Here is a 23,503-nt window from a genome sequence, read left to right on the forward strand (position 1 = left end):
CAGCTGGACATGCTTCCCCAGCTTCAGGGACACCCACCCCCTTTGGGATATTATAGCACACAGCCAGCAGCAGCAGGGTGATTTTTCTTTAATTAAATTTAAACTGATATGCTGAAATATTCACATATTCGTAGCAAAGATTTTTTTCAAAGCATGAATGGTGTAAGTATTGATGGTAGAATTGCAAGAGTTGATAACACTGTAGATGACATAAACAATTATTTTTGGCTACCTTTAGAAATTTAACACATTAAACAAGAAATCTTTCAGGGATAGATTCTCCTGAAGTGTCAGTTACATCAGCTGGCACTTGTAGTGTACTTTTTCTGCAGGTCACACTGTAAACAGAAATACAAAGTACATATGGGAAGGAAATCCTTTTCCTGTGAATTGTCCAATCAGTCTTGCATTGTTTGAAATTACCATTGCTGCATATTTGCCATCTTTTCATTTCATATTGGAAGATTGTGAAACTTTGAAGACGCAGCCGTTAAGACTTCATTTTCTATTAGATAACTGTAACTGTCTGATAGCATTTTCTTTTGCAATTCAATACCAAAGTGAGTCATGAGTCTCTTCTGCTAGTTAAGTACATGTGGGTATTATCAGAAACAAATGATAATGTATAATAACTTTGGTTTTATGTAAGCACTGCTTTAAATTAATTAAAGAGTAGAAAAAAAGGTCATGAATTACCTTTAGTAGTATCTGCACATACAACACATTCTGAAGTTTCTGTGTGTAGCAGACATCTACATTCAGAAACTAAATGGTGAATAATAGTCTGACTATGAAGAAACAATTGGTAGGATCAAAGTCACAATCAATCTCTGTACTGATCATTTTGTATTTGCACAGTGAGTTCACCCTTATTTGCCATAACATAGCCATGTACAATAATAAATATCTTTGTACTTCATTTTAGTTTTAATTTTAAATAATTTCATCCAGCAGATGCCTTGATGCACAGAAGTATCATGTAACCCATGTAATTATAGTTTCTGCCTATTCATGTATTAGCTACACATACAGACAAGAAGTAGGTTTCTGGTTTTTTCAAAATATATGCTTGGTAAGCACTAAATTTAAGATCTACAAAAACATTATCAATATGTTCTAATTAATATTTGTTCTTTTCCTTAAGCTATTATAAGGATACTTAATGCACAGCCTAAAATTAGAGTTGACAATTGCAAATACAATCCAACCAACATAGTAATAAAATCAATACTTACATTTCCCTCGGGGCCACTATTTACTGTTTGTTGTGCCATTTCCGTAATGGAATGGCAGTTATGTTTGCAGAAACCTTGTAACTACGATTTTTATATTTTAACTAAAAGCAGCTTTCCTGAAGTAGTATGATTAAAAAAGAATCTGGAGTTGCTTTCAGAAAATTGCTGTAAACATTTTGTAGCCAATATTTAACAAAGACTAAAAAGAAACATCTTTTCATAGTAAATGTCACTGAACTCTAAGATGAATTATTTGTAATGTCTAAACTCCTTCAAGTTGCATTGCAATAGACATTTGCCTTAATCTTGAAATACTTCCCTGATTTGTTTTTAGTTTCATTTACTCTGTTCAAATTATTCTTAATCACTGCAAGCTCATTCCTGTGTGGAGGTCTTCAGTGTTCTCGAAGCATACGAGGGAGTCTGGCAGTTTATTTGACTTAGCAAATTAAAGTAATGGAGGAAAGTATGATCTCTGAGATGAGTCATAACAGCTGTTGCACAGATCTAATTCCAGTCTTTTGATTTGGTACTTCTTTCCCTGAAGTTTATCTTCATATGGCAGGGCAGCAAGTGTTTTTGTGCATTTCGATGTTAACTATGTAGCAGAGAAAGCAAGGTATAGTCAACATTTGTAGTGCATGCAAGTGTTTATGTGTTTGCATATTCAGTTTAATATTTCTCTAACAATCTCTGACAAGAGGTGTGGCCATGTGAATGAAAATCTATGAGTTACCATGGCTTAATAATTTGTTCTTTATGGGGTTCTGCTGCTCATGCAGTGTGTACCTGGTGGAGTTTAGAGTAACAGGTTCTGTTGTACAACATGGCCACTTGCTTTGGCTCAACTACCACGGAGCTATTATTAACTCTAATTATTAATAAGTTGCGACCTTTGATCATCTGGCCATATCCTAAACTTCTGCTTTCACTGCCATTCTGCAACTATTATTTTGAATAGCATTCATATAAGCAGTTCACTTGTAGTCTGCATCACTGTCTATTTATAGATGCTGTAAGCGCATTGCATGTCAGGAACACTTGAATATCCATTCCATGTGAAAATGTTGACATTTCAGGATCCGCCTTTGTTCCACTTGTGGTGATATGCCAAAGCTGCAAGATACAGGATGCAAAACAAATCTTGAAATTCATTTGAAAGCCCTGGAATTAGAAATGCTTTGTTTTAGTAATTTGGAAAGTGTACAAATACTGAAAAATGTGTAAAATATATCTAGTAAATCTATACATGTATAACATAAGATAGAAACCAAATAAGAAATGAACTGAAAAAAAAAGCCAGAACAAAATGGAAGTAAATTCAGGGTAAGGTAGTATAGTCCAGTTCTGACTTCTTTTTTTTTTTTTTTTAACTTTACGTTATGAATGTTCCTAGTAACTTTTCTGTTAGGATGCTTTTAAAAAATATTTTGAATATTGTCTTTTACATGTATATAGAATAATATGCATAGTGCAGTTTATATATAGCCTGTGTCTTTAGTAATCACTGTTAACAACTTTGTAAAATTTTAAACTGAAGTTTTTATCTGAAATATCTTTCATTTCTGCCCTTAGGCCATTATTGATTGTTCTAGGTTTCAACAGCAGCAGTGATTCAGCTTCCACAGAAAATGGGTCAGGACAGAACCAGGAATTGTTTTAAGTATTCAAATACTTGGTTTAATGCTTCTGAGCTTTAGAGGAAGGACTTAAAATTTGTCGCAAAGGTAACACTAGAATACATGGTTCTGATCACTTGAAAATCAGTCTGAACCTGGCTAAGACAGAAATTCCTGCAATTCTGTTAATATGTCCATTAGAGTTGTTGAGAAACTCTCTTGTGGCTGCACTGGTATGGTATGGGCACACAGGTCTCCATGGTCACACTAAACCTGCTCTACAGCGGTTTTGCAAGAAAAGAACATTGTTTTGGACCTTCTGACTTTTGTTGTCTAAATTATATTGGTACTAGGAGTATCAGCACTTCATGACTGTTATTATAGAAGAAAGCCTCACAGTTTGTTTGTTTTTTTTTTTATTTGACTGGTGTAATTCCCTGCATTTTACTAATACAATGCTTTATAACGGTCGTGAAGGATACTGTGTTTCTCAAAAACTCACTAGGTTGCCCAGAATAGGTTACCAAGATCACTCTGACTTCCACACATAGCAGTAAAACACCTTGTGTAGATCTGGTGGAAGCTGGATTAATCCTGTCATCAGAAAACAAACAAGCAAGCAAACAACACCCCCCATGTACTTTAAAGTCTATCCCAATATGATTTAATTCCTCAAGTCTTTGAATTTGTTTTATGCAAACCGACAGTACTTAGTGGCATCAGCAAACTTTGTTTTCATTAATATTTGACCAAAGAAATTGTGTGAACAGAATCCTAGACCCATTCAAGAAAACATATTTTGAAACAGGATATTGAAAATAAAGTCCATAGGACAACAAAAGTCAGTTTACATGCTGATGTCAGCATTTGTGTGTAGTGATAAAGCCAAGCTCTTTTCATGATAAAGATAAATTCATATCCATATCTTTAATAAAAAACAAAACTGATGTTAGCTTTTCACATTAAAGTCAGAAGCATCTTTGTACCTCTTCGCAGAGACCCAATTGTTAGGAACAAAAGTTATGTCCTGTTAAGAAAAAAAATTAATCACTCAAGTTATTACTTAGGATGTACTGTGTATTCCAGGCTCAAGCTTTATGCGGAAACCTTTGAAGAGGCTGCCCATACCTACCAAATGTTGTAATTGATACAGAATCATTGCTATACAACAGCTGCAATAACAAGGTGCTGCTGCCTTTACTTTAATCTCCCTCTCTTTCTGCCAGTTTATTATGTTTTGAATTTATTCTTTTGTAGATCTGTGAGCTATCTTTCTTATGGAAATTAATCTTTTTAAAAGATTTGTACTCTCATTTTCAAACACTAATACATTCATTCAAGTATCCCATTATTCAGAACCAGCTGGCTTTTTATCTAGTGATATTTACTTCAAAAAGCCAAGTTAAATGGTATCATAGATTAATTCTCAGGGCACAGGAAAGCTTTTTTAGAGAAAAAGAGATTTGGTAATTACTTAGAATATCGCAATAAAATCACAGAACATGTCAAAAATGCGTTATATAATCTGTCATAATACAAAACTTCAAAAAAAAAAGTTAATTCACTGAATTGAACATAATATGTGGCATCAGTATATGATTTTTAAGTGGAACATTATGTAAGGATAAAACTTTCCTGTGATTTATAATAAGCTATGTCATGATTTTTAGTTATTTTTTCTTTGCAGAAAGCACTGAAACTTCAAAAAAGGGCATTATCCACTAAAAGTTCTTACATGAATCGAACTGGAAATAAGACATATTTTACAATTCAATTTAAGATCCCACAGAGGCAGTAATGTTGCAAGCTGTGCGTTTTGCAGAGTAATATAGTAATGTCTAGTTTGCATTTTTGAAAAACTAAATTAATCACACTTTATTGAATATGTTGAAGCAAACCTAAAATTCATCTATTATTAAAATACTTGTGCAACAAACACAAACTATATTTTATACATAAAGGACAAACTCATTTATTCATTAGGTTAAAACACTTGGAGTTTGCATTTTGTAGCTAAGAAAGAAATGACATTTGCTGTCTGTTCTTTTTAAATTTTTTCAAAGTATTATGTTTAGAGTAATCTGCTTGAAAAACTGTACTAATACTTCAACACAGTATCAGTCTTGAAGACTGCACAGAAATCCCTGTGGAAACTAAGGGTAGTCTTGAGTTTTATGTTTCCTGAATCACTTAACAGGACAAATACTCTGTTACCGTCTGTCTCATATTTAGATAATATATTTTATCCAATGATAGAGTAACCACAAGGTAATAAAGTTTTTAGCCAATTCTTAGCATTTGTGCATCCCTTGAACTAACATACCTTGGCACTACTTTGAATTAGAACTTGAATGTTTGTACTCAGCTGTGCTCAGACTGGTACATCAGAGGAACTAGCCTGAAATTTAGGTCTTACGTCAGGTCTTACCAACTTCAATTTAAATGGGATTTCAGTCTTAATCTTTTAAAGGGAAAAATATTTAAAAATTATTTATAGATGTTTTCCTGCTACTGGGTATAATTCTGGTATTATTGTATTCTACATCTTGAAGGGCATGTAAACTGTATGCCAGATTTCTGTGCCAAGTGTCAGGTGCTACTACTTATAATTCTATTTCTAGGAATACCGCTCTAAGTTATTCTGGCCTTTAGACCAAATTTGATTTCTAGGATTTGATTTTTAGGATAATTGCCTGTTAATGGTTTGTCAGTGTATTTATGTCTTGATGATTTAAAAGTAAGAAATGCAGCTTTTTAATTTTTGTCAGAAATCTATATTGATTATATAATAGACAGACTGTTTGGGAAAACAAAGCTTTTAAAAAAATGTTCAAGTGGAGACCTCATAGCAGCCTTCCTGTATCTGAAGGGAGCCTATAGGGATGCTGGAGGCGATACTGTTGTGGGGGTCTGTTACAGACCACCAGATCAGGGTGAGGAAGCTGACGAGGCCTTCTACAGGCAGCTGAGAGCGGCCTCACAGTCACAGGCCGTGGTCGTCGTGGGGGATTTTAACTTCCCTGATGTTTGCTGGAAGGACCACTCAGCAACCCAGCCGCAGTCCAGGGGGTTCCTCCAGTGTATGGATGATAACTTCCTCCTGCAAATGGTGGATGAGCCGACCAGGAGAGGAGCGCTGCTGGATCTCATCCTCACTAACAAGGAGGGTCTGGTCGAAGCAGTAAGGGTTGAGGGCTGCCTTGGTTGCAGCGACCACAAGATGGTGGAATTCAGGATCTTGTGTGGTAGGACCAGTAGAATAGCAAGTAGAATTGCAACCCTGGACTTCAGCAGGGCAAACTTTGGCCTTTTCAAGCAATTGCTAGGGGAAATCCCATGGGCAAGGCTGTTTGAAGGTAAAGGGGCCCAAGATAGTTGGTTGGCATTCAAGGACTGCTTTTTCCGAGCTCAAGATCAGAGCATCCCGACACGTAGGAAGTCAAGGAAGAGGGGCCAAGAGACCTGCGTGGCTAAATAGGGAATTGCTGGGTATGCTCAAGTGGAAGAGGAGAGTTTACACGTCATGGAAGGAGGGACTGGCCACTTGGGAGGAATATAAGGCTGCTGCTAGAGGATGTAGGAAGACAGCTAGGAGGACTAAGGCATCCTTAGAATTAAACCTGGAGAGAAGGGCCAAGGACAGCAAAAAGAGCTCTTTCAAATACATGGCAGACAAAACTAACACCAGAGGCAATGTAGGCCCACTGATGAACGGGATGGGTTCCCTGGTGACAGAAGATACAGAGATGGCAGAGTTACTGAATGCCTTCTTTGTCTCTGTCTACTCTGCTGCAGGCAGTTCTGAAGAGCCCTGTACCCCTGAGACCTTAGATGAAGTCAGGTCGACGGAGCGGTTTGCCTTAGTCGATGAGGAATGGGTTAGAGACCAGTTGAGCAATCTGGACATCCATAAATCCATGGGTCCAGATGGGATGCACCCGCGGGTGCTGAGGGAACTGGCGGAAGTCATTGCTAGACCACTCTCCATCATCTTTACCAAGTCTTGGGAAACAGGAGAGGCGCCTGAGGACTGGAGGAAAGCAAATGTCACTCCAGTCTTCCAAAAGGGCAAGAAGGAGGACCCAGGTAACTATAGACCTGTCAGCCTCACCTCCATCCCTGGGAAAGTGATGGAACACCTTATCCTTGGTGCCATCTTAAGGCATATCAAGGATAAGAGGGTTATGAGGGGCAGTCAACATGGCTTCACCAAGGGGAAATCATGCTTGACCAATCTCTTAGCCTTTTATGAGGAAATAACACGGTGGATGGATGATGGCAGAGCGGTGGATGTGGTCTACCTTAACTTCAGCAAAGCATTTGACACAGTCTCCCACAGCATCCTCACAGCTAAATTGAGGAAGTGTGGTCTGGATGATCAGGTAGTGAGGTGGACTGCAAACTGGCTGAAGGAGAGAAGCCAGAGAGTTGTAGTCTATGGGGTGCAGTCTAGTTGGAGGCCTGTATCTAGTGGAGTGCCTCAAGGGTCAGTACTGGGACCAGTATTATTTAATATATTCATCAATGATTAAATGAGGGAATTGAGTGTACTATCAGCAAGTTTGCTGGTGACACTAAGCTGGGAGGAGTGGCTGCCATGCCAGAAGGCCGTGCTGCCATCCAGCGAGACCTGGACAGGCTGGAGAGTTGGGCAGGGAATAACTTGATGAAATATAACAAGGGAAAGTGTAGAGTCCTGCATTTGGGCAGGAACAACCCCAGGTTCCAGTATAGGTTGGGGAACGACCTGTTAGAGAGCAGTGTAGGGGAGAGGGACCTGGTGGTCCTAGTTGACAACAGGATGACCGTGAGCCAACACTGTGCCCTTGTGGCCAAGAAGGCCAGTGGCATCCTGGGGTGTGTTAGAAGGGGGGTGGTTAGTAGGTCGAGAGAGGTCCTCCTTCCCCTCTACTCTGCCCTGGTGAGACCCCATCTGGAATATTGTGTCCGGTTCTGGGCCCCTCAGTTCAAGAAGGACAGGGAGCTGCTGGAGAGAGTCCAGCGCAGGGCAACGAAGATGATTAAGGGAGTGGAGCATCTCCCTTATGAGGAAACACTGAGGGAGCTGGGTCTCTATAGTTTGGAGAAGAGGAGACTGAGGGGTGACCTTATTAGTGTATATAAATATATAAAGGAGGAGTGTCACGAGGATGGAGCCAGGCTCTACTCAGTGGCAAACAATGATAGGACAAGGGGTAATGGGTACAAACTGGAACACAAGAGGTTCCACTTAAACTTGAGAAGAAACTTCTTCTCAGTGAGGGTGACGGAACACTGGAACAGGCTGTCCAGGGAGGTTGTGGAGTCTCCTTCCCTGGAGACATTCAAAACTCGCCTGGACACATTCCTGTGTAACCTTATCTAGGTGTTCCTGCTCCGGCAGGGGGATTGGACTAGATGATCTTTTGAGGTCCCTTCCAATCTCTAGCATACTGTGATACTGTGATACTGTGGAGGGGGACTCTTCATTAGGGACTGTAGTGATAGGACAAGGGGTAGTAGGTTCAAACTTAAACAGTGGAAGTTTGGGTTAGATGTAAGGAAGAAGTTCTTTACTTTGAGGGTGGTGAGGCATGGGAATGGGTCCCTGGCAGTGTTGAAGGCGAGGTTGGACGGAGCCTTGGGTGACACTGTCTAGCATGAGGTGTCTCTGCCCATGGCAGGGGATTTGGAACTGGATGATCTTAAGGTCCTTTAACAACCCAAACCATTCTATGATTCTATGATTCATTTTCAAGACATAAGAATCTTAAATTAGAATTAAAAAAAAGTTTTAGAATTTGGAAAAGCAAACACAATTTTTGCATAATTTTTCCTCGAGCATCAGGAGAACTTCTGGCCTTCGTCAGTTGTTATAATTTAAGGTCTGTGCCTACCGAATTTGCAATCTAACTTCAATGCGGTTGCTTTTCTGTACTTAAGCAGTATGTATTATAAAGGATCAGCTTACTTGTATTTTCCTATATGCAAGAGTAATAATAAATTTGACAATGCATTATGCACAATATTTTCTTCTTTGCACATCCATATTAATTGTGTCTGAGGGAGGAAGAGACTGCTTAGGCCCCACTGAGAAGCACTGAATGGACGTTCCTGAAAGCATTCTCAGGTTAGTTTAGTTTTCAAGAAAATAACATGGGTTTACAGTCCAGTACTTTAGGAGCATCTATTGTGGTATCTCTTTCTGCTATGATGGACTAAGTGGAGATTGGGCTGTGCTGAAGGTGGACAGACATAGTGATTATGATGACCTGGTATTTTTTATTTATTAGTGATAATCCCAGAATAACAGTCCGTGAACATGAGACTGTCCCAGCAACTCTTAAAAGATATTTGACACTCCGCTTTGTCTGACACTTTTATCAAAGTGCAGACCTGGAACCCTTTTCTTAATATCGTAACAGGAGCATGAGATAACATGCTCACCTGCTGTTAAAGGGACAGCACCGTGGTTCTTTGGGTTATGCCAAGAGAATGTTCTTAGTAGAAGCTCGTGGTTTCAGAATAACCCATTCAACAACGTATCTAGCATTGTGCATTAGTGAAAACACTAGTCAAAGATTTACATCCAGATCCTTTTCATCTGACATGAGATAGGTAAAAATTAGCCAACTTCTCTGTAGGTAATAATGCTACATAATGATGGATTGTATGTAATAAAACACACTGCCAACTCCAGTACAGGAGAACAATTTCAGGCCACTTTCAGGTGCCTTGCCACCATAATGGTATCCAGACAACCAGCTGAGATGATTTCATGTGGTTTCAGGAAGCTTAGGATGAGTGATGATCTACAAATAGCTGAGCTGGACAATGTAAAATGTTAATGCATAATAGCATCTCTGTATTTGTAGGGTTTAAGTCTGAGGGACTGTCCTGTTTTCATCTGTAACAGTTATTTTTCTTCCTAGTAGCTGGTGCAGTGCTGTGTTTTGGCTTTAGACTGAGAACAATGCTGATAACACACCAATGTTTTAGTTGTTGCTAAGTAGCACTTACCCTGATAAAGGACTCTTTAGTTTCCCATACTCTGCAGTGAGGAGTGGCACAAGAAGCTGAGAGGGAGCAGAGAAAGGACACCTGACCCAAACTAGCCCAAAGGATATTCCATACCATGGCACATCATGCTTGGTATGTAAACTGGTGGGAGTTACCAGGAAGGGACCAATCGCTGCTTGGATCTGGCTGAGTATCGGTCAGCAGGTGATGAGCAATTGTATTGTGTATCACTTGTGTTTTCTGAGCTTTCGTTTCTTCTCTTGTTTTTTCTTATTATTGCTATTATTTTTATTGCTGGTATTCTTTCTATTATCAATATATTTTACTTTATTTTAGTTATTAAACTGTTCTTATCTCAATCTACAGGGTTTATACTCTTTTGATTCTCATCCCCATCCCACCCTGGGCAGGGGGGAAAAAGGAGGTGTGAGCTGTGTGATGCTAAGTTACCAGCTGGGTTTAAACCATGACAGGGACTTTGCACCCAGAAACATCTAAATTGATGTGGTGTTCAGAGGACCAAACACAGGCTGCTGAGAAGCCATCTAGCCCAGTATCTTTTTATGTAATAACCATCACTTACACAATAGTCAAGAAACTTGTCCAGAAGGCAAGAGACATGGGAACAGAGGTTTTCTTTGCAAAAGGTACCCAAAGTTCTGACCTGAAGAGTATCATTGCTAATTGAGTCGAGGCAGGGTGAAGGAAAAGCACTTTTTTGTCTACGTATGTACCTATTGCCTCTCCTGCCATGTATCTCCCCTGACAGAGCTAGGAAACATTATAAGACATGCTTATGGCTTTTCCTCACCACTGAAAGAGTATACCATCCTGATTTTCACTTGGTGAGATGGATCTACATGCAAATTCCTTGCTAGGAATTTTGTCTAAGACAGAAATATTGTTTAAACTACAATTAAAAGATGTGTGTATTCTTCAGAAATTGGTTTGATATAAAATACTAGAATGACTATAATGTCTATAAATTCATGTGGGGTTCGTATCGTTCAGAGTACTAAATCTTGGTACAATAGCTAAGGAGAACTTTCATGTCTTAGAATTTAATATTAAAAGGGGGGGGGGGGGAGGAAGAGACAAGTCTAAAGCCAATATTGAGTAAGTTATCATAACATGCTGTCATTTAATGACAATAGACCTTGGCTTGGCTCTTTTATCTCTTTCACAGTAGGTGAAATTTTTTGCCACTAAATATGGCGGTTGGTAACAGTGGTCCAGACCTCTTCAGAATTAAAGAAATATAACATAAAGATAGTGATGTTTTCATTCTAAAAGTGACACACCCCCACCCCCAACCCCCACCCATTATTTAGGTAGTAGTTACACCCTAATCATAAAAATCCAAGAAAATATCTAAGAAATTTACTGTTTAAGACATACTATTGTCATATTCCTACCGTTTTAATCCAGTTTCATACTTTTGGCTGCTTTTGCATTAAGATTTTACCTTTGATCATCTTTGTAAGGCTCCAGTCAGAAAAATGGCAGCAGTTGTAAATGGAGTAGGGTATCAATATGTAATAGGATAATATTGGTAGGCTAAATCTGAAAGAAAAAATGATCCTTTCCACATAAAGAGCAGTAATTGTGAGAAGCACTTATAATTGATGCACATTTATATATAAGTCTTCCTTATTGATGGAAATTCCTTGTAGTCTGTTGCCCAGAGAAGCTGTGGATGTCCCATCCAATATGTTTGCTTTTTTGTTATAAGCATTGTTAATATAGAATTAGGTGCTGTAAAACTCAGACTAGAGGTAGCAAGGGTCAGAAAGCATGCAGAATTGTCTACGTTCATGGTCTACATCAGACTAGTGTAGATGGTAAGCACAAACTTCCATCTAAATACGTATTTCCTGCAAAGCTTAGGCAGTTTTCCATAGGCTTGAATCACAGACGCTCAAACCTTCATCTTTCTTCTTGTGCAGCTTTCTGATCTGTCTGGTTTAGTTTCCACTGTACTAAAAATAAAGCCTGTTAAACTGAGCCTGTTATACTGATTATACAGAACAAAAAATTGAATGATAGCTGCTTTCTGTATAAACTGAAGCAACAGGGGATCTTACGCTAAAACAACTTAAATACATATTTCCCAGAAAATGTTCTAAACATGAAGTTATGTGCTACTCATCCAGGCGTATTCCATCTCACCTGTTCCTTAAGCATACAGAAAATAGTCACATACACAGTTGCATGCAATGAGAATATACAGTAATATAATTATCTATTAAATTGGACATTTTTGTAAATAAGCACATACAAATGTAATCAAGATGTGCACTAAATAGTTTGTGGTGTTCATCATGTTGAAAGATTAAAAATGTAGTTTTCTGCTGATTTTGGTTGTCTTCAGATAGTTCATTAGTCTTCATATTCTAAAGTCTCTACACCAAGGGACTAGCTGTAATTCTAGCTCTCTGCTCTAAAGTTGACACACTTGCCCAGTAAATGTTGTCCAGTTCCCATTTTCCGGAGTACAGTGTGTACAACTGCATCTAATTTTTTTATTTTTTTATGTCAAAATTTATTTCTGCATATCAAAATTGAAGTCTTAGAACAGCATATAACTGTAAAAATAAACTATATACTATCTATGAAAAGAGGACATGTTAGGTATTTGTGAAAGGATACAAAAGGGAAATCTATTTTTAGGTAAATGTCATATGGCCTGTAACTGAGTTGCTGCGCTTTCATATCTCTTGGAGAGTTTCATTATTCATCAAATTTCATTTTTAAAAAGATTTTCCTGTGTTAATCTTTTTGGTGGCATAATGAAGGATTAGTATAAAATACAAAACATATATTCCATGAGATCCATTGTCACTATTAAAAAAAAATACTTTCACTCATTAGTTGATATAAATTCAGTATTTTCTGATTTGTGATTAAGCATATAGTCTGATATTCAGTATGTAGAATTCCATCGATATTTTCCCGAAATTAACAGTTTGTACTGCAGTTTTTTGTTTATCAGAAGATAAATGTGGAAGGAGTGAGTAAAGTGGGTACAAATCTGGTTTACAGTGCAAAGTGCAGTTGTCATTTATCTGCCATTTCCAAGAAAAAAACTATGCAATAAAATTGAGACACTGAATGAAACAGTCGACATGATTAAGGCTAAAACATGTTTTTCAGATTACTACTGTTGTCTGCAAGGAAGAAACCATAGGTGATTTCAGAAGGTTCTCTTGGCTTCTTTATATATTTCTGTGGGAAAATGTTTATCAAAAAATAGTTTTTCTTCCCCTCCCCGAATTTGCTGCTCTATCATGATAATAGCAGAAATACAAATACCAGACTTTTCAACCCCACTGTGTTAGAGAAAATTATAAAAACTTTCAATTGTCAGGCCACATTGCTCATGGCATCTTTAATAGAATAAACGTGACTATATAACCAGAAGGTAAGTTTTCAGTTTTGTTTTTGGTTTTTGTTTTTGGGTTGGGTTTAATTTGTTTTGTTTTGCTGGCTTTGGGGGGGTTGTGAATTTTCTGTTTTTTTTTTTTTTTTTGCTTTTTTTTGATTTTGCTTTTTTTGGGGGGTGAGGGAAGAAGAATCCTTATCTAGAGCAGCATACACAGTGTTCCAGAGGAGTCTTGGGAAACATTATTTTCCCTCCGTCATAGTACTTGCTTTCCTGATCACTTTGTGATATCAGAAGAGGTAGTAATACTTTTTTTTTTTTTTTAAGACCCAATAGGTTGAGACAGGTGCTGTTTACATACGGCAAATTTTTTTTCACTTTTAATGATGTAGCAGTAGCATAGAGGTCTTACAAAAGCACCTTTAGCTGTAGATGTCTGTCCTTTATAATATAAATTTCACAACATTCATATATTGCACATATATTGCACATACAGCTGATTTTAGAAGACTGAATTATACAAAAACGGAATCACAAATTTGTAGTAATTGAAAGTCTAAAGCAGCAGGATTTGATTTGGACAGTTTTATGAAGAGGTTTCCTATCAGGATACTAAGATTACCACTTTTTAGAACACTGATTATGCATATTTTCCAGTGGACATAAATAGCCTAGATAGTGAATAGTCCAGTTCAGAAAAATAAGCCAACGCAGCTGATACTGATGCTTTGTTTCGTAATTGTTGCTGAGATACAAAGTGTCTCAGCAAGCTCAGAAGATAACAGCTAGAGTAGGGGACTGAAAGAAGATCAGTAGAAGAGAGAGAGAGAAAGAGAGAAGTAAAGGAAGGGAAAAGAGAAAGGGGGAAGGGAAAGGAATGGAGAAAGAAAAGTAGAGGTTTGAGTTGTTAATAGAAACTCAGCCTCTCTTTTGTGTTTTTGGCATACAGACTGCTTGTCTGTATAATAGTACCTGAAACCTGCCTGAAACGATCTCTCATCCAGGGCTGGGATTTGCTTGCCTAAGGACAGGCTGGAAATGTTCTCTGGGTTGCCATAAAATATCCACGTTTTCTACAGGAAAAGAAGGGGAAGACCTGAGGGCCCGCAAATAGTCTAATTTTAATGTCTAAAACCTACCTGTAATCAGGAAAGGTTTGGCTTAGTGGCCTAGACATAGATAATGCTGCTGTCTTAGATACCCTCAATTATTCTGCCTGATCTACATCTCTAGATAGATAGGCATGGGGTCTTCTGCAGGTGCTGTGTTGTACTCACCGACCCTATAAGACATGTCTCAAATTATTTTAGCCATCTCAGGTGGCATCACTGTAGTCCCTGGAACCAACAGATTCATATGCAGCTGGCCAAAGACAGGTCTGTATCTCACACAGAGTGGGCTCAATAGTTCTCCAGAAACTGTTGGCTGGATCCCTGTTGACTGTCACAAGAGCTAAACTACTCAGCTCACATTGTAGGAACCAAAATTTAGGCTAAGTGGATCCTAGTGGGGATGGAATAAGAGAGGAAAAGGAGTAAGCAAAGATGAGATACGATGTGAAAATGAATCTGGTATGTTCAGATCAGAGTTTGTTTGTGAAGCTGACATTGTACAGTCTAGTTTTCTGCCTCATTTTCCTTTTCTTGGCTGCATTACCTTCCAGTCCAGAATTGGTTTTAATTTATTATTACCATCCTTAGTTACCTAATTGTGCTACTAATGAATACAAATAATCCAGGCATCAGGCTTTTACAGACCCACTTGAGTGTAGAAATAATGGTTTATTGTGTAACCGCTGATTATGGGAGAGGGTAACTCACATTATGGAAAACGTGTGCTGAAATGTTGGTGATGGGGAAAACTCTGAATTCTATAATCCACCTTTTAAATAATGAAAATGTATTATCATTTTTGTTCCATCAGGTTGTCCATGGTGAGTAAACGTGAGACAATGTGAGCCAGGTTTTAAGCATGTGTACTTACATTTGGAACTTCTATTCCAATTCTTGAGTGGTCATATTAGCAGTATCACACATGAAATACATAGTTAGGTACCAAATTGCCTATTCAAGTGCACATGTATGGGATTTGAGCAGTCAACATGAAGCATTTGCATTTCAAAATTGGATCTCTTGTGCTTGAAAGCCTTGAAAATGCTACTGTATGGTCAGCCTACTACAGTGTCAATTGAAATGCAGTTTGAATGCAATGTAGAGCTTCCAATTGCTGCTTCAGAAAGTGTTATGCTGAATCTGGAACACTTTGCATAATTTAATTAATTATGCCACTAAAACCTGATTTTCTCTCAATTTAAAGCAAACAGCTTTTATGAGGGTGAACTGCAGCACCCAGGGATATCAGGTGTCCAAGCTTTTAATCCTATTACAAAGACTTGACAACCACTGATGGAAACTGGAAAAGCATAAGCCTCCAGCAGGGCAACAAGTGAAGAGGAAGAAGGCAACAGATTTTTAATACTCTTTGAAACCACTGTACACATTAAATCAAAATCAAATGTAAAAAGTGACAGAACTGGTAGCTTGCACTTCGTTGTGCAGCCGGTGAAGAGTGTCTAAGGAATAACACTTCTTTCACTTTGACATTAATGAAAATAACTGTTTCCTCTAGGAGGAAAATTGTTCTGCTTAACTAACATAAGAAAAACACAGCAAATGGCCAAGACTATTTGTATCTGTGTCTGTCCACTTAAAGTGTTCAGGAGTGCAACAGCCTGTAGTTTGAAAGTGGTTTCTAATATTATGGATTGGATTGTCTATGAATCATTTTCCTTGTAAACAAATCTTGACAGACAATGCCAGACTACAAGTAGTAAAGAATCTGTCACTGACTAAATGCTAGCCACAATACTTTGTTTTCTAAAGCTCGTGTTCTCTCTTCCAATTTATTATTAGGTTCAACATCACTGTAAAATAATAGACACTGTAATTTTGAGGTAGAAAGGGGTACTGATTTAGAAAAGCTCTAATTCTGGAGCCACATAAGCAGTGCCATAATTGGCAATCTGTGACTGACTGTGCAAATTTCTGTGACCGGGTTAGGAAGGGTCACAGCAGAATTGACTCTTATCTCCATATCGAACACCAACATGTAACATGAAATTAACTGTACTGTAGATGATCTTGCTAATAAATAGGGAAAATATCTTATTACTGGGAATTCAAGAGCATATAAAATGCAAGCATCATCCTCACTTATATTAACAAATATTTGTATAGTTGCTACTGTATATGTATTCTATGTATTCCTATATTTATATATGATGTACATATATATGAGACAGGAGTCTCAAAGAGGGAAAAGGATCTTTGCACAGGAGTTAGCAAGGCTCACTGGAAGAGCTTTAAACTAGATTTGAAAGGGATAAAGCCAGGCTCACTAGAGGTAAGCCTGGGAGTGTCATGCCAATCCTTGAGGGACAGTATGCTAGTAAGGTCTTTCAGTCTGCTGTCTCAATGGAGGTGGGGGACAGTGACCCATGTGGCAGCAAAGGCACAAGGCATCAATGTGTTAGAAACCATGCTAGAGCCTGAGAATGGTCATGCAGGAATTAGGGATTCTCCCCCCAAAAAGGTGGTTATAGGCTACCTAACCAGGATGAAGAGGCAGAGGAAATACTCTGTAAGCATCTGGGAGAACTCTCACATGCACTAGTCCTTGTTCTCAGAGGAGACTTACCAGATGTCTGCTGGAAATACAATACAGCAGAGAGAAAACAGTCTAGAAGGTTCCTGGTGTGTGTGAAAGATAATGTCCTGACAGCTGCTGAGGGAGCCAACTAGGGAAAGACCTGTTGTTTACAGAGGATTTATGGGTGATGTGATGGTTGGAGGCTGTCTTGGGCATAGCAATAGTGAAATGATAGCGTTTTTTATCCTTGGAGAAATAACAAAGCTGGAGGTGGTCAGCAGAACTGCTGCTTTGTACTTCTGGAGGGTGGAATTTGTCCTGTTTAGGAGCCTGGTTGACAGAGTGCCTTGGGAGGCAGTCTTGAAGGACAAAGGAGTCCAGGAAGGCTGGAAATTAAAGAAAGAAATCTTAAAGGCACAGGAGCAGCAGGCTGTCCCTATGTGCTGAAAGACAGGCTGGCAGGATAGAACAGAGAGCTTTGGCTGAAACTCAGTAAAAAAGGAAGAGTATGACCTTTGGAAGAAGGGTCAGGTAACTCACAGAACTACAAGAATGATGTGAGTTTATACAGGGAGGAAATTAGAAGGGTCAAAGCCCAGCTAGAGCTTAATCCAGCTACTGCCATAAAAGACAACAGAAATGTTTCTATAAATGTATTAGCAACAAAAGGAGGGCTAACGAGAGTCTCCATCCTTTATTGAATGTGGGGGAAACATAGTGACAAAGGATGAGGAAAAGGCTGAGGTGCTTAATGCCTTCTTTGCCTCAGTCTTTAATAGTAAGACCAGACCAGTAGTTCTTGGGGTACCCAGCCCACTGAGCTGGAAGACAGGGATGGGGAGCAGAAAAAAGCCCCCATAATCCAAGGGGAAATAGTCAGTGACTTTCTACAACACTTAGACACACACAAGCCTGTGGGGCTGGATGGAATCTATCCAAGGGTACTGAAGGAGCTGGTGGAAGTTCTCACTGAGTCACTTTCAATCATTTATCAGTAATTTTGGCTAATCAGGGTTGTCCCAGTTGACTGGAGGTTAGCAAATTTGATGCCCATCCAGAAGAAAGGCCAGGAGGATCTGGCAAACTCCAGGTTTGTCAGCCTGACCTCAGTGCCAGGGAAGGTTAGGGAGCAGGTCATCTTGAGTGCCATCTTATGGCATGTACAGGAAAACCAGATAATCAGGACATATGGGCTTATGAAAGCAGGTCCTGCTGCATTAACCTGATATCCTTCTATGACCAGGTGATCCACTTAATGGATGAGGTAAAGGTTGTGGATGCTGTCTATATAGACTTCAGTAAAGCCTTTGACACCATTCCCTGCAGCGTTTTCCTGGAGAAACTGGCAGCTCATGGCTGGGATGGGTGTACTATTTACTGGGTGAAAAACTGGCTGGATGAGCCCAGAGAGTGGTGGTGAATGGAGTTAAATCCAGTTGGTGGCCAGTCACAAATGGTGTTCCCCAGGGCTCAGTACTGGGGCCAGTTCTGTTTAATACCTTTATGAATGATCTGGATGAGGGGATCAAGTGCACCCTCAGTAAGTTTGCAGACAACACCAGGTTGATCTGCTTAAGGATAAGAAAGCTCTACAGAGGGATCTGGACAGGCTGGTTCAGTGGGTTGAGGATAGTTGTATGAGGTTCAGTAGGGCTCAGTTTCAGAATCTGCACTTGGGTTACAACAATGCTGGCAGGCTTGGGAAGAGCGGCTGGAAAGCTGCTCAGTGGAAAAGGACCTGGGGTGTTGGTCAACAGCCAGTTCAATAGAATCCAGCAGTGTGGAAAGAAGGTTGGTGGTGTCCTGGCTTGTATCAGAATTAGTGTGGCCAGGAAGACTAGGGAAGTGATTGTCTGCCTATATTTGATACTGGCCACACCTCAAATACTGTGTTCATGTTTGGCCCCCTCACTACAAGAAAGACAGTGAGGTGCTGGAGTGTGTCCAAAGAAGGGCAGTGAAGCTGGTGATGAACCTAGAGCAAAAGTCTCATGAGGAGCAGCTGAGAGAACTGGGGTTATTTAGCCTGGAGAAAAGGAGGCTTAGGGGAGACCTTACTGATATCTACAACTATCTGAAAGGTGATTGTAGCTAGGTGGATGTCAGTCTCTTCTCTCAAGTAACAAGCACTAGAACAAGAGGAAATGGCCTCAAGTTTCATCAGGGGAGGTTTAGACTGGATACTGGGAAAAAATTGTTCCCTGAAATTCTTGACAGGCATTGGAACAGGCTGCCCAGGGAAGTGGCTGAATCCCTATCCTTGGAGGTATTTAAAAGATGGGTTAATGTGGTGCTTAGGGACATGGTTTAGTGGTGGACTTAACGATTGGACTTGATGATTTTAAAGGCATTTTCCAATATACATGATTCTAAGATTTAGTGATTTTCTGTCATTGTTTTTTAATGAAACCCTAGGTGCCAGAAAACCTGTCTTATTATTTTATGGATACATGCCTTAAGATGGTATGAATAACCATTTGAAACTGCCTATCTGTCTGTATTGAATCTGTATTTTGGCTAAAATTGAGTGAGATTAACTTACTTTTTTGTTTAACCCTGATTTCCAGAGTCATATTATTTAATGCAAGAATATTCAAAAGAAGTGAAATGTATATGTCACAGTGGCAAAAAGCAGAAAATTAGAGAAAAGAAAATTAGAACGAAAAAAACAAGGTTTTCCAGCTGAGATCTAGCTCTTTCAATTACGTATGTATTTGAAAGTAGTTCAGTGTTTTTTTGAGAGTCTCCAAGTTCTCAAAATGCAGGAAAACATGATCCCTTATCAGAGGTGATGAGATTCAAATCATGTATTAACCAGCTTAACTATGTACACTGCATAAAGGTTGTGACAATTTCATGTAAAATAATAAAAGTATCTCCTATAATTGATTCTTTTCATTGTTTCATAAAATTGGTTTGTTTGATTGTGGGAGAGTTTGCATTGAATTTTCATTACCTACTTCTGAACAATTTACACTGGGATTGAGACAGTATTGAGCTAATGAGTTAGAATTTATATTGAGCCTTAACTGTCTTCATGAAGTAACTAGGGAAAGAAAATCATGGCAATAATGGAGTATTTTTCATTATAAACTCTGTTGTACAGCTTTTACAATCAGGTTTTTAATAGATCCAGAGAAATTAAATTGGAATTCTACCAACTTTTGTGCTTTTGTAACCCTATAAAAAGGATGTTAAAAAAATGTCAAGACTGATGTGCTACTCCTCTTTCTACTGAAGTAAGGAGGAGGTGATACCGGTCTTATTTTTCAGGCCTTGTTGTTCATTCAGTAACAAGATGTATGTAGAAAAACATTCAGAAACATGCATTTTGCTGTAATCCCTAATGCCAGTGGAAATTGAGTATAGGTTAAATAGGTCTTGATTGAGGTTACCCTAAAGTCCTTCTGAAGGGAAATTCCCATGAAAATAGTAAAAACTTTCAAAGTCAGGAGGGTGAAATTGTGCTCTGTATGGAAAAGGAATTAATTTTTTTTTCAAGAAATTAAAATTTTAGTTACTTCCTATAATGTTTATTTATTCACAATTGCAAGAAGAAATATGACTGAAGTTTGAATTTTAATTGGCATAACAGGCAGTATTATTTTTTTAAACATTTTTTTCAGGTAAAAGTATTCCCATATGTATAAAACAAATGCCATATATAGTTTTGCTTGCTAAGAATGGCAAAAATGGAAAAAAAAAGGAAACCAAAAGTCCTTCTCACAACCCACATATTAAAAGACGAAGGAAAAAAAAATAAAATTGCCCCTTGCCAAAAAGGTTAGATTTCTGACCTTGCTTCCAAATTCAGAAATTGAAAATTTGGAGTCTTCCTATGTCCAAATAATATATATTCATTCCCCACAGGCAGCAGTGATGGTTCTTGGGATAAAGAAAAACTTCAGTCTCCCCCCACCCAAGGATCACAGGCCTCTGTTAACCACCCCAACTTGCCTGGACAACATAATGTTCCAGTTAGCCATCCTCTCAACCCTCTTCAACAGAACCACCTTCTGCCAAATGGTACGGGTTGACATCTTTCAGCACTAACATCAGCAGTTTTCCAATTCCTGTCTTTATTTTGTGTTCATATAAATAGGCTGCGAAAAAACAAAGATGTGGGGAATAGGAATACTTCTTTTGAAGTATTAGGCAGGGGAAGTGGAGACAATAAAGAACAAATACATATGCAATAAAATTTATACTTAAAATAACTGCTAACCTGTGCATCACTGGCATAATATGCATTGCTAAGGCACCTTGGCATAATATGCATTGCTAAGGCACCTTGCAGCAGATACAAAAAAAAAAACCACCAAAAAATAAAAGGCCATTGCTTAGCAATGTTATCATACATTACAGTGATACAAACAAAGATGTCTAATAGCCTATCCTTGTAGCTAGAAACCCTCCCACCATTGTTAGTGATTTGCCCATGCATATTCTGTAAGAGAACTGGCATAAAGCTGCTTTGTCCCACAGTGTGAACCATCTTGTCACCCATCATTTGAGTTATCGTCCATCAGGAGAAAAAAAGATGATTTTAAAAAAAAAATGCATAAACCTATTTTCCTTTTTTTTTTTCTCCCATCAGGATTGGAACTTCCTTTTATGATGATGCCCCACCCGTTAATTCCCGTGAGCCTACCTCCAGCGTCCGTCACAATGGCAATGAGCCAGATGAATCACCTTAGTACCATTGCCAACATGGCAGCAGCAGCACAAGTGCAGAGTCCTCCATCCAGAGTTGAGACATCTGTTATTAAGGTAACTGCATTAAAAAACCCAAAACAAACACACAAAATTCTAGCACACTTAAAACTGTTAAGTATTATAAAGATGGATAGCTGTCAAATGCTATAAGGTAAGTCATAAAGTCACTATACAAGAAACCCAACTGTTGTAGCTCTGAGAACACAGGAGGCTGCTGTTGGCCAGTGTTATCTTCTCAGTTCTCCTTTCACTCTATAAATCAGTATTAAAACAGTGTTTAAGCTGAAGCATTTTCATATAGAATACACAACTCTCTGATTTCTTGTATTTCATAGTCTGTGATCTAATGGCAATGTTCCTCAAGATACCAAATTACTCCTTTCTTAAATTAGAAGAGGCTCTTTTTCCAACTTTTAAATCTAAGCATTTGAACTGAAATGCTGCAAATTATCTGAAGAAGGCTGAGAGGCTTGATATTTTACTTCTGCAAAGCCTGAATTGCTAAATCATAGAACAGAATGGAATGAAGTTGCACAGAATAGACCCAGTAGTCTATAGACCAGAACTGCAGTACTGTAGAAATATCTCAAAAGTATCTTAACATCTGAAATAGTCCACCCATTAAGTTTTGTTTGCTTAACTGTAACTAAATCAATCTGGTTAAAGAGGTATTTATTTAGCAGAGACATGAAGTCTTCTGATTGAAGATGTTCCATTTTCATTTTAAAGGCATTTCCTTTAAGATTCCCTAGCACTGAATATTTATAATTTGATTTGACATTTATTCAGATAGATACCTGCATTTTTACCTGCTATCCTTCTTAAGTTCTAATAAATGACATACAGAAAGTACACAAACTTTTGTGCCTTTAGTTAACATTCATATGTTAGAAATAGACATGCAAAGGCAAGGTTGTTGATATTTTAGGTCTACATTAGAAATCTGTCCGTTAATGTGATTCCACTGACAAAACAAAAGTGTAAACTTAAAATCTCTTGGACCTTCAAATCAATAGTTGCGAAAGTTTTGAAGTTCATAATGTTTTAACCAGAGTGAAGAGGTCTGACTTTATTAAGACATTCAGTATGCTTGTGTTCCTGTCCTCTTTAACCTAACAAGCTCAGAATCATAAATAAGTATTCAGTTAAACGTCAGCAAATCTATAATGCTGTTGACCTAGAAGAATATGGTCTGATGACTTAAGTACCTGCACTTTCAAACGTAAGATCTTCTCTGGAGGCCTTCAGTGGCATCCCTTTCTCACATTTGATGACATAAGGAGCTAAGACATTGATTTGAGAATTCTTCCTTTAGGTGCTATGTCAGCAAAACTTGATTCCACCCTTACGACCAACTTTCTCGTATCTTGGGACTATAAACATTCTGCTGTTTACTGTTCAATTACATGGTGATTTGGGCACTTTTATTTTTTCTATTTTCTCTTGATCAATATGTAGCAAGAGTTACATTATGCTCAAGTTCTCTGGAGCATACATGGTGCTCTGTTTAATTCTAAATTTATTTTCTTAATTGGAACAGCAACCACTGATATTAAAAAGTTATCTAAACAATGAAGATCAGGATGGAGCACATGCTAAATGACACCCAACAAGTATGAATTACTGTGGCAACAAAACTTTGTTTTCACTGTTTTTTTGATACTGTTTTCCCTTCTCTCATTTTCTGTGAGCTGTTTGATTTCGTATATAAGAGTACAAAATTTGACCTTCAAAGCATCAGTAGCCTTCTGTTTTTGAACTTTGACAGGCTGAGTTTTAGCTTGTAAAGTTGATTTACAAGCTAGTTCTATCTATTAAAGTTGCCTAAATTACTTTGGCCTACATTTAAATAAGTCTATGGGAGCATACACCAATGTGACCCCTCATCTTTGTCTCTGGTTACC

The 23,503-nt window shown here is 38.3% G+C and overlaps 1 protein-coding gene across 6 annotated transcripts in view; it reads left to right on the forward strand.

The window, feature by feature from the left end:
- Positions 1 to 23,503, forward strand: part of DACH1 (dachshund family transcription factor 1) — a 375,827-nt gene that overhangs the window by 220,771 nt on the left and 131,553 nt on the right. For 3 of the 6 annotated variants that reach the window (XM_061445288.1, XM_061445286.1, XM_061445287.1), the window contains exons 4-5: positions 20,754 to 20,909; positions 21,481 to 21,653. In XM_061445288.1, coding sequence (XP_061301272.1) covers positions 20,754 to 20,909; positions 21,481 to 21,653 — 329 coding nt within the window. The remainder of the gene's footprint in view (positions 1 to 20,753; positions 20,910 to 21,480; positions 21,654 to 23,503) is intronic. The other 3 variants (XM_061445289.1, XM_061445292.1, XM_061445291.1) reach the window with 1 other exon arrangement.

This window comes from Pezoporus flaviventris, unplaced genomic scaffold, assembly GCF_033815535.1.
Source record: "Pezoporus flaviventris isolate CSIRO_AGI_PZ_B2104156 unplaced genomic scaffold, CSIRO_AGI_Pfla_v1 ptg000003l, whole genome shotgun sequence".
Lineage (NCBI taxonomy): Eukaryota > Metazoa > Chordata > Aves > Psittaciformes > Psittacidae > Pezoporus > Pezoporus flaviventris.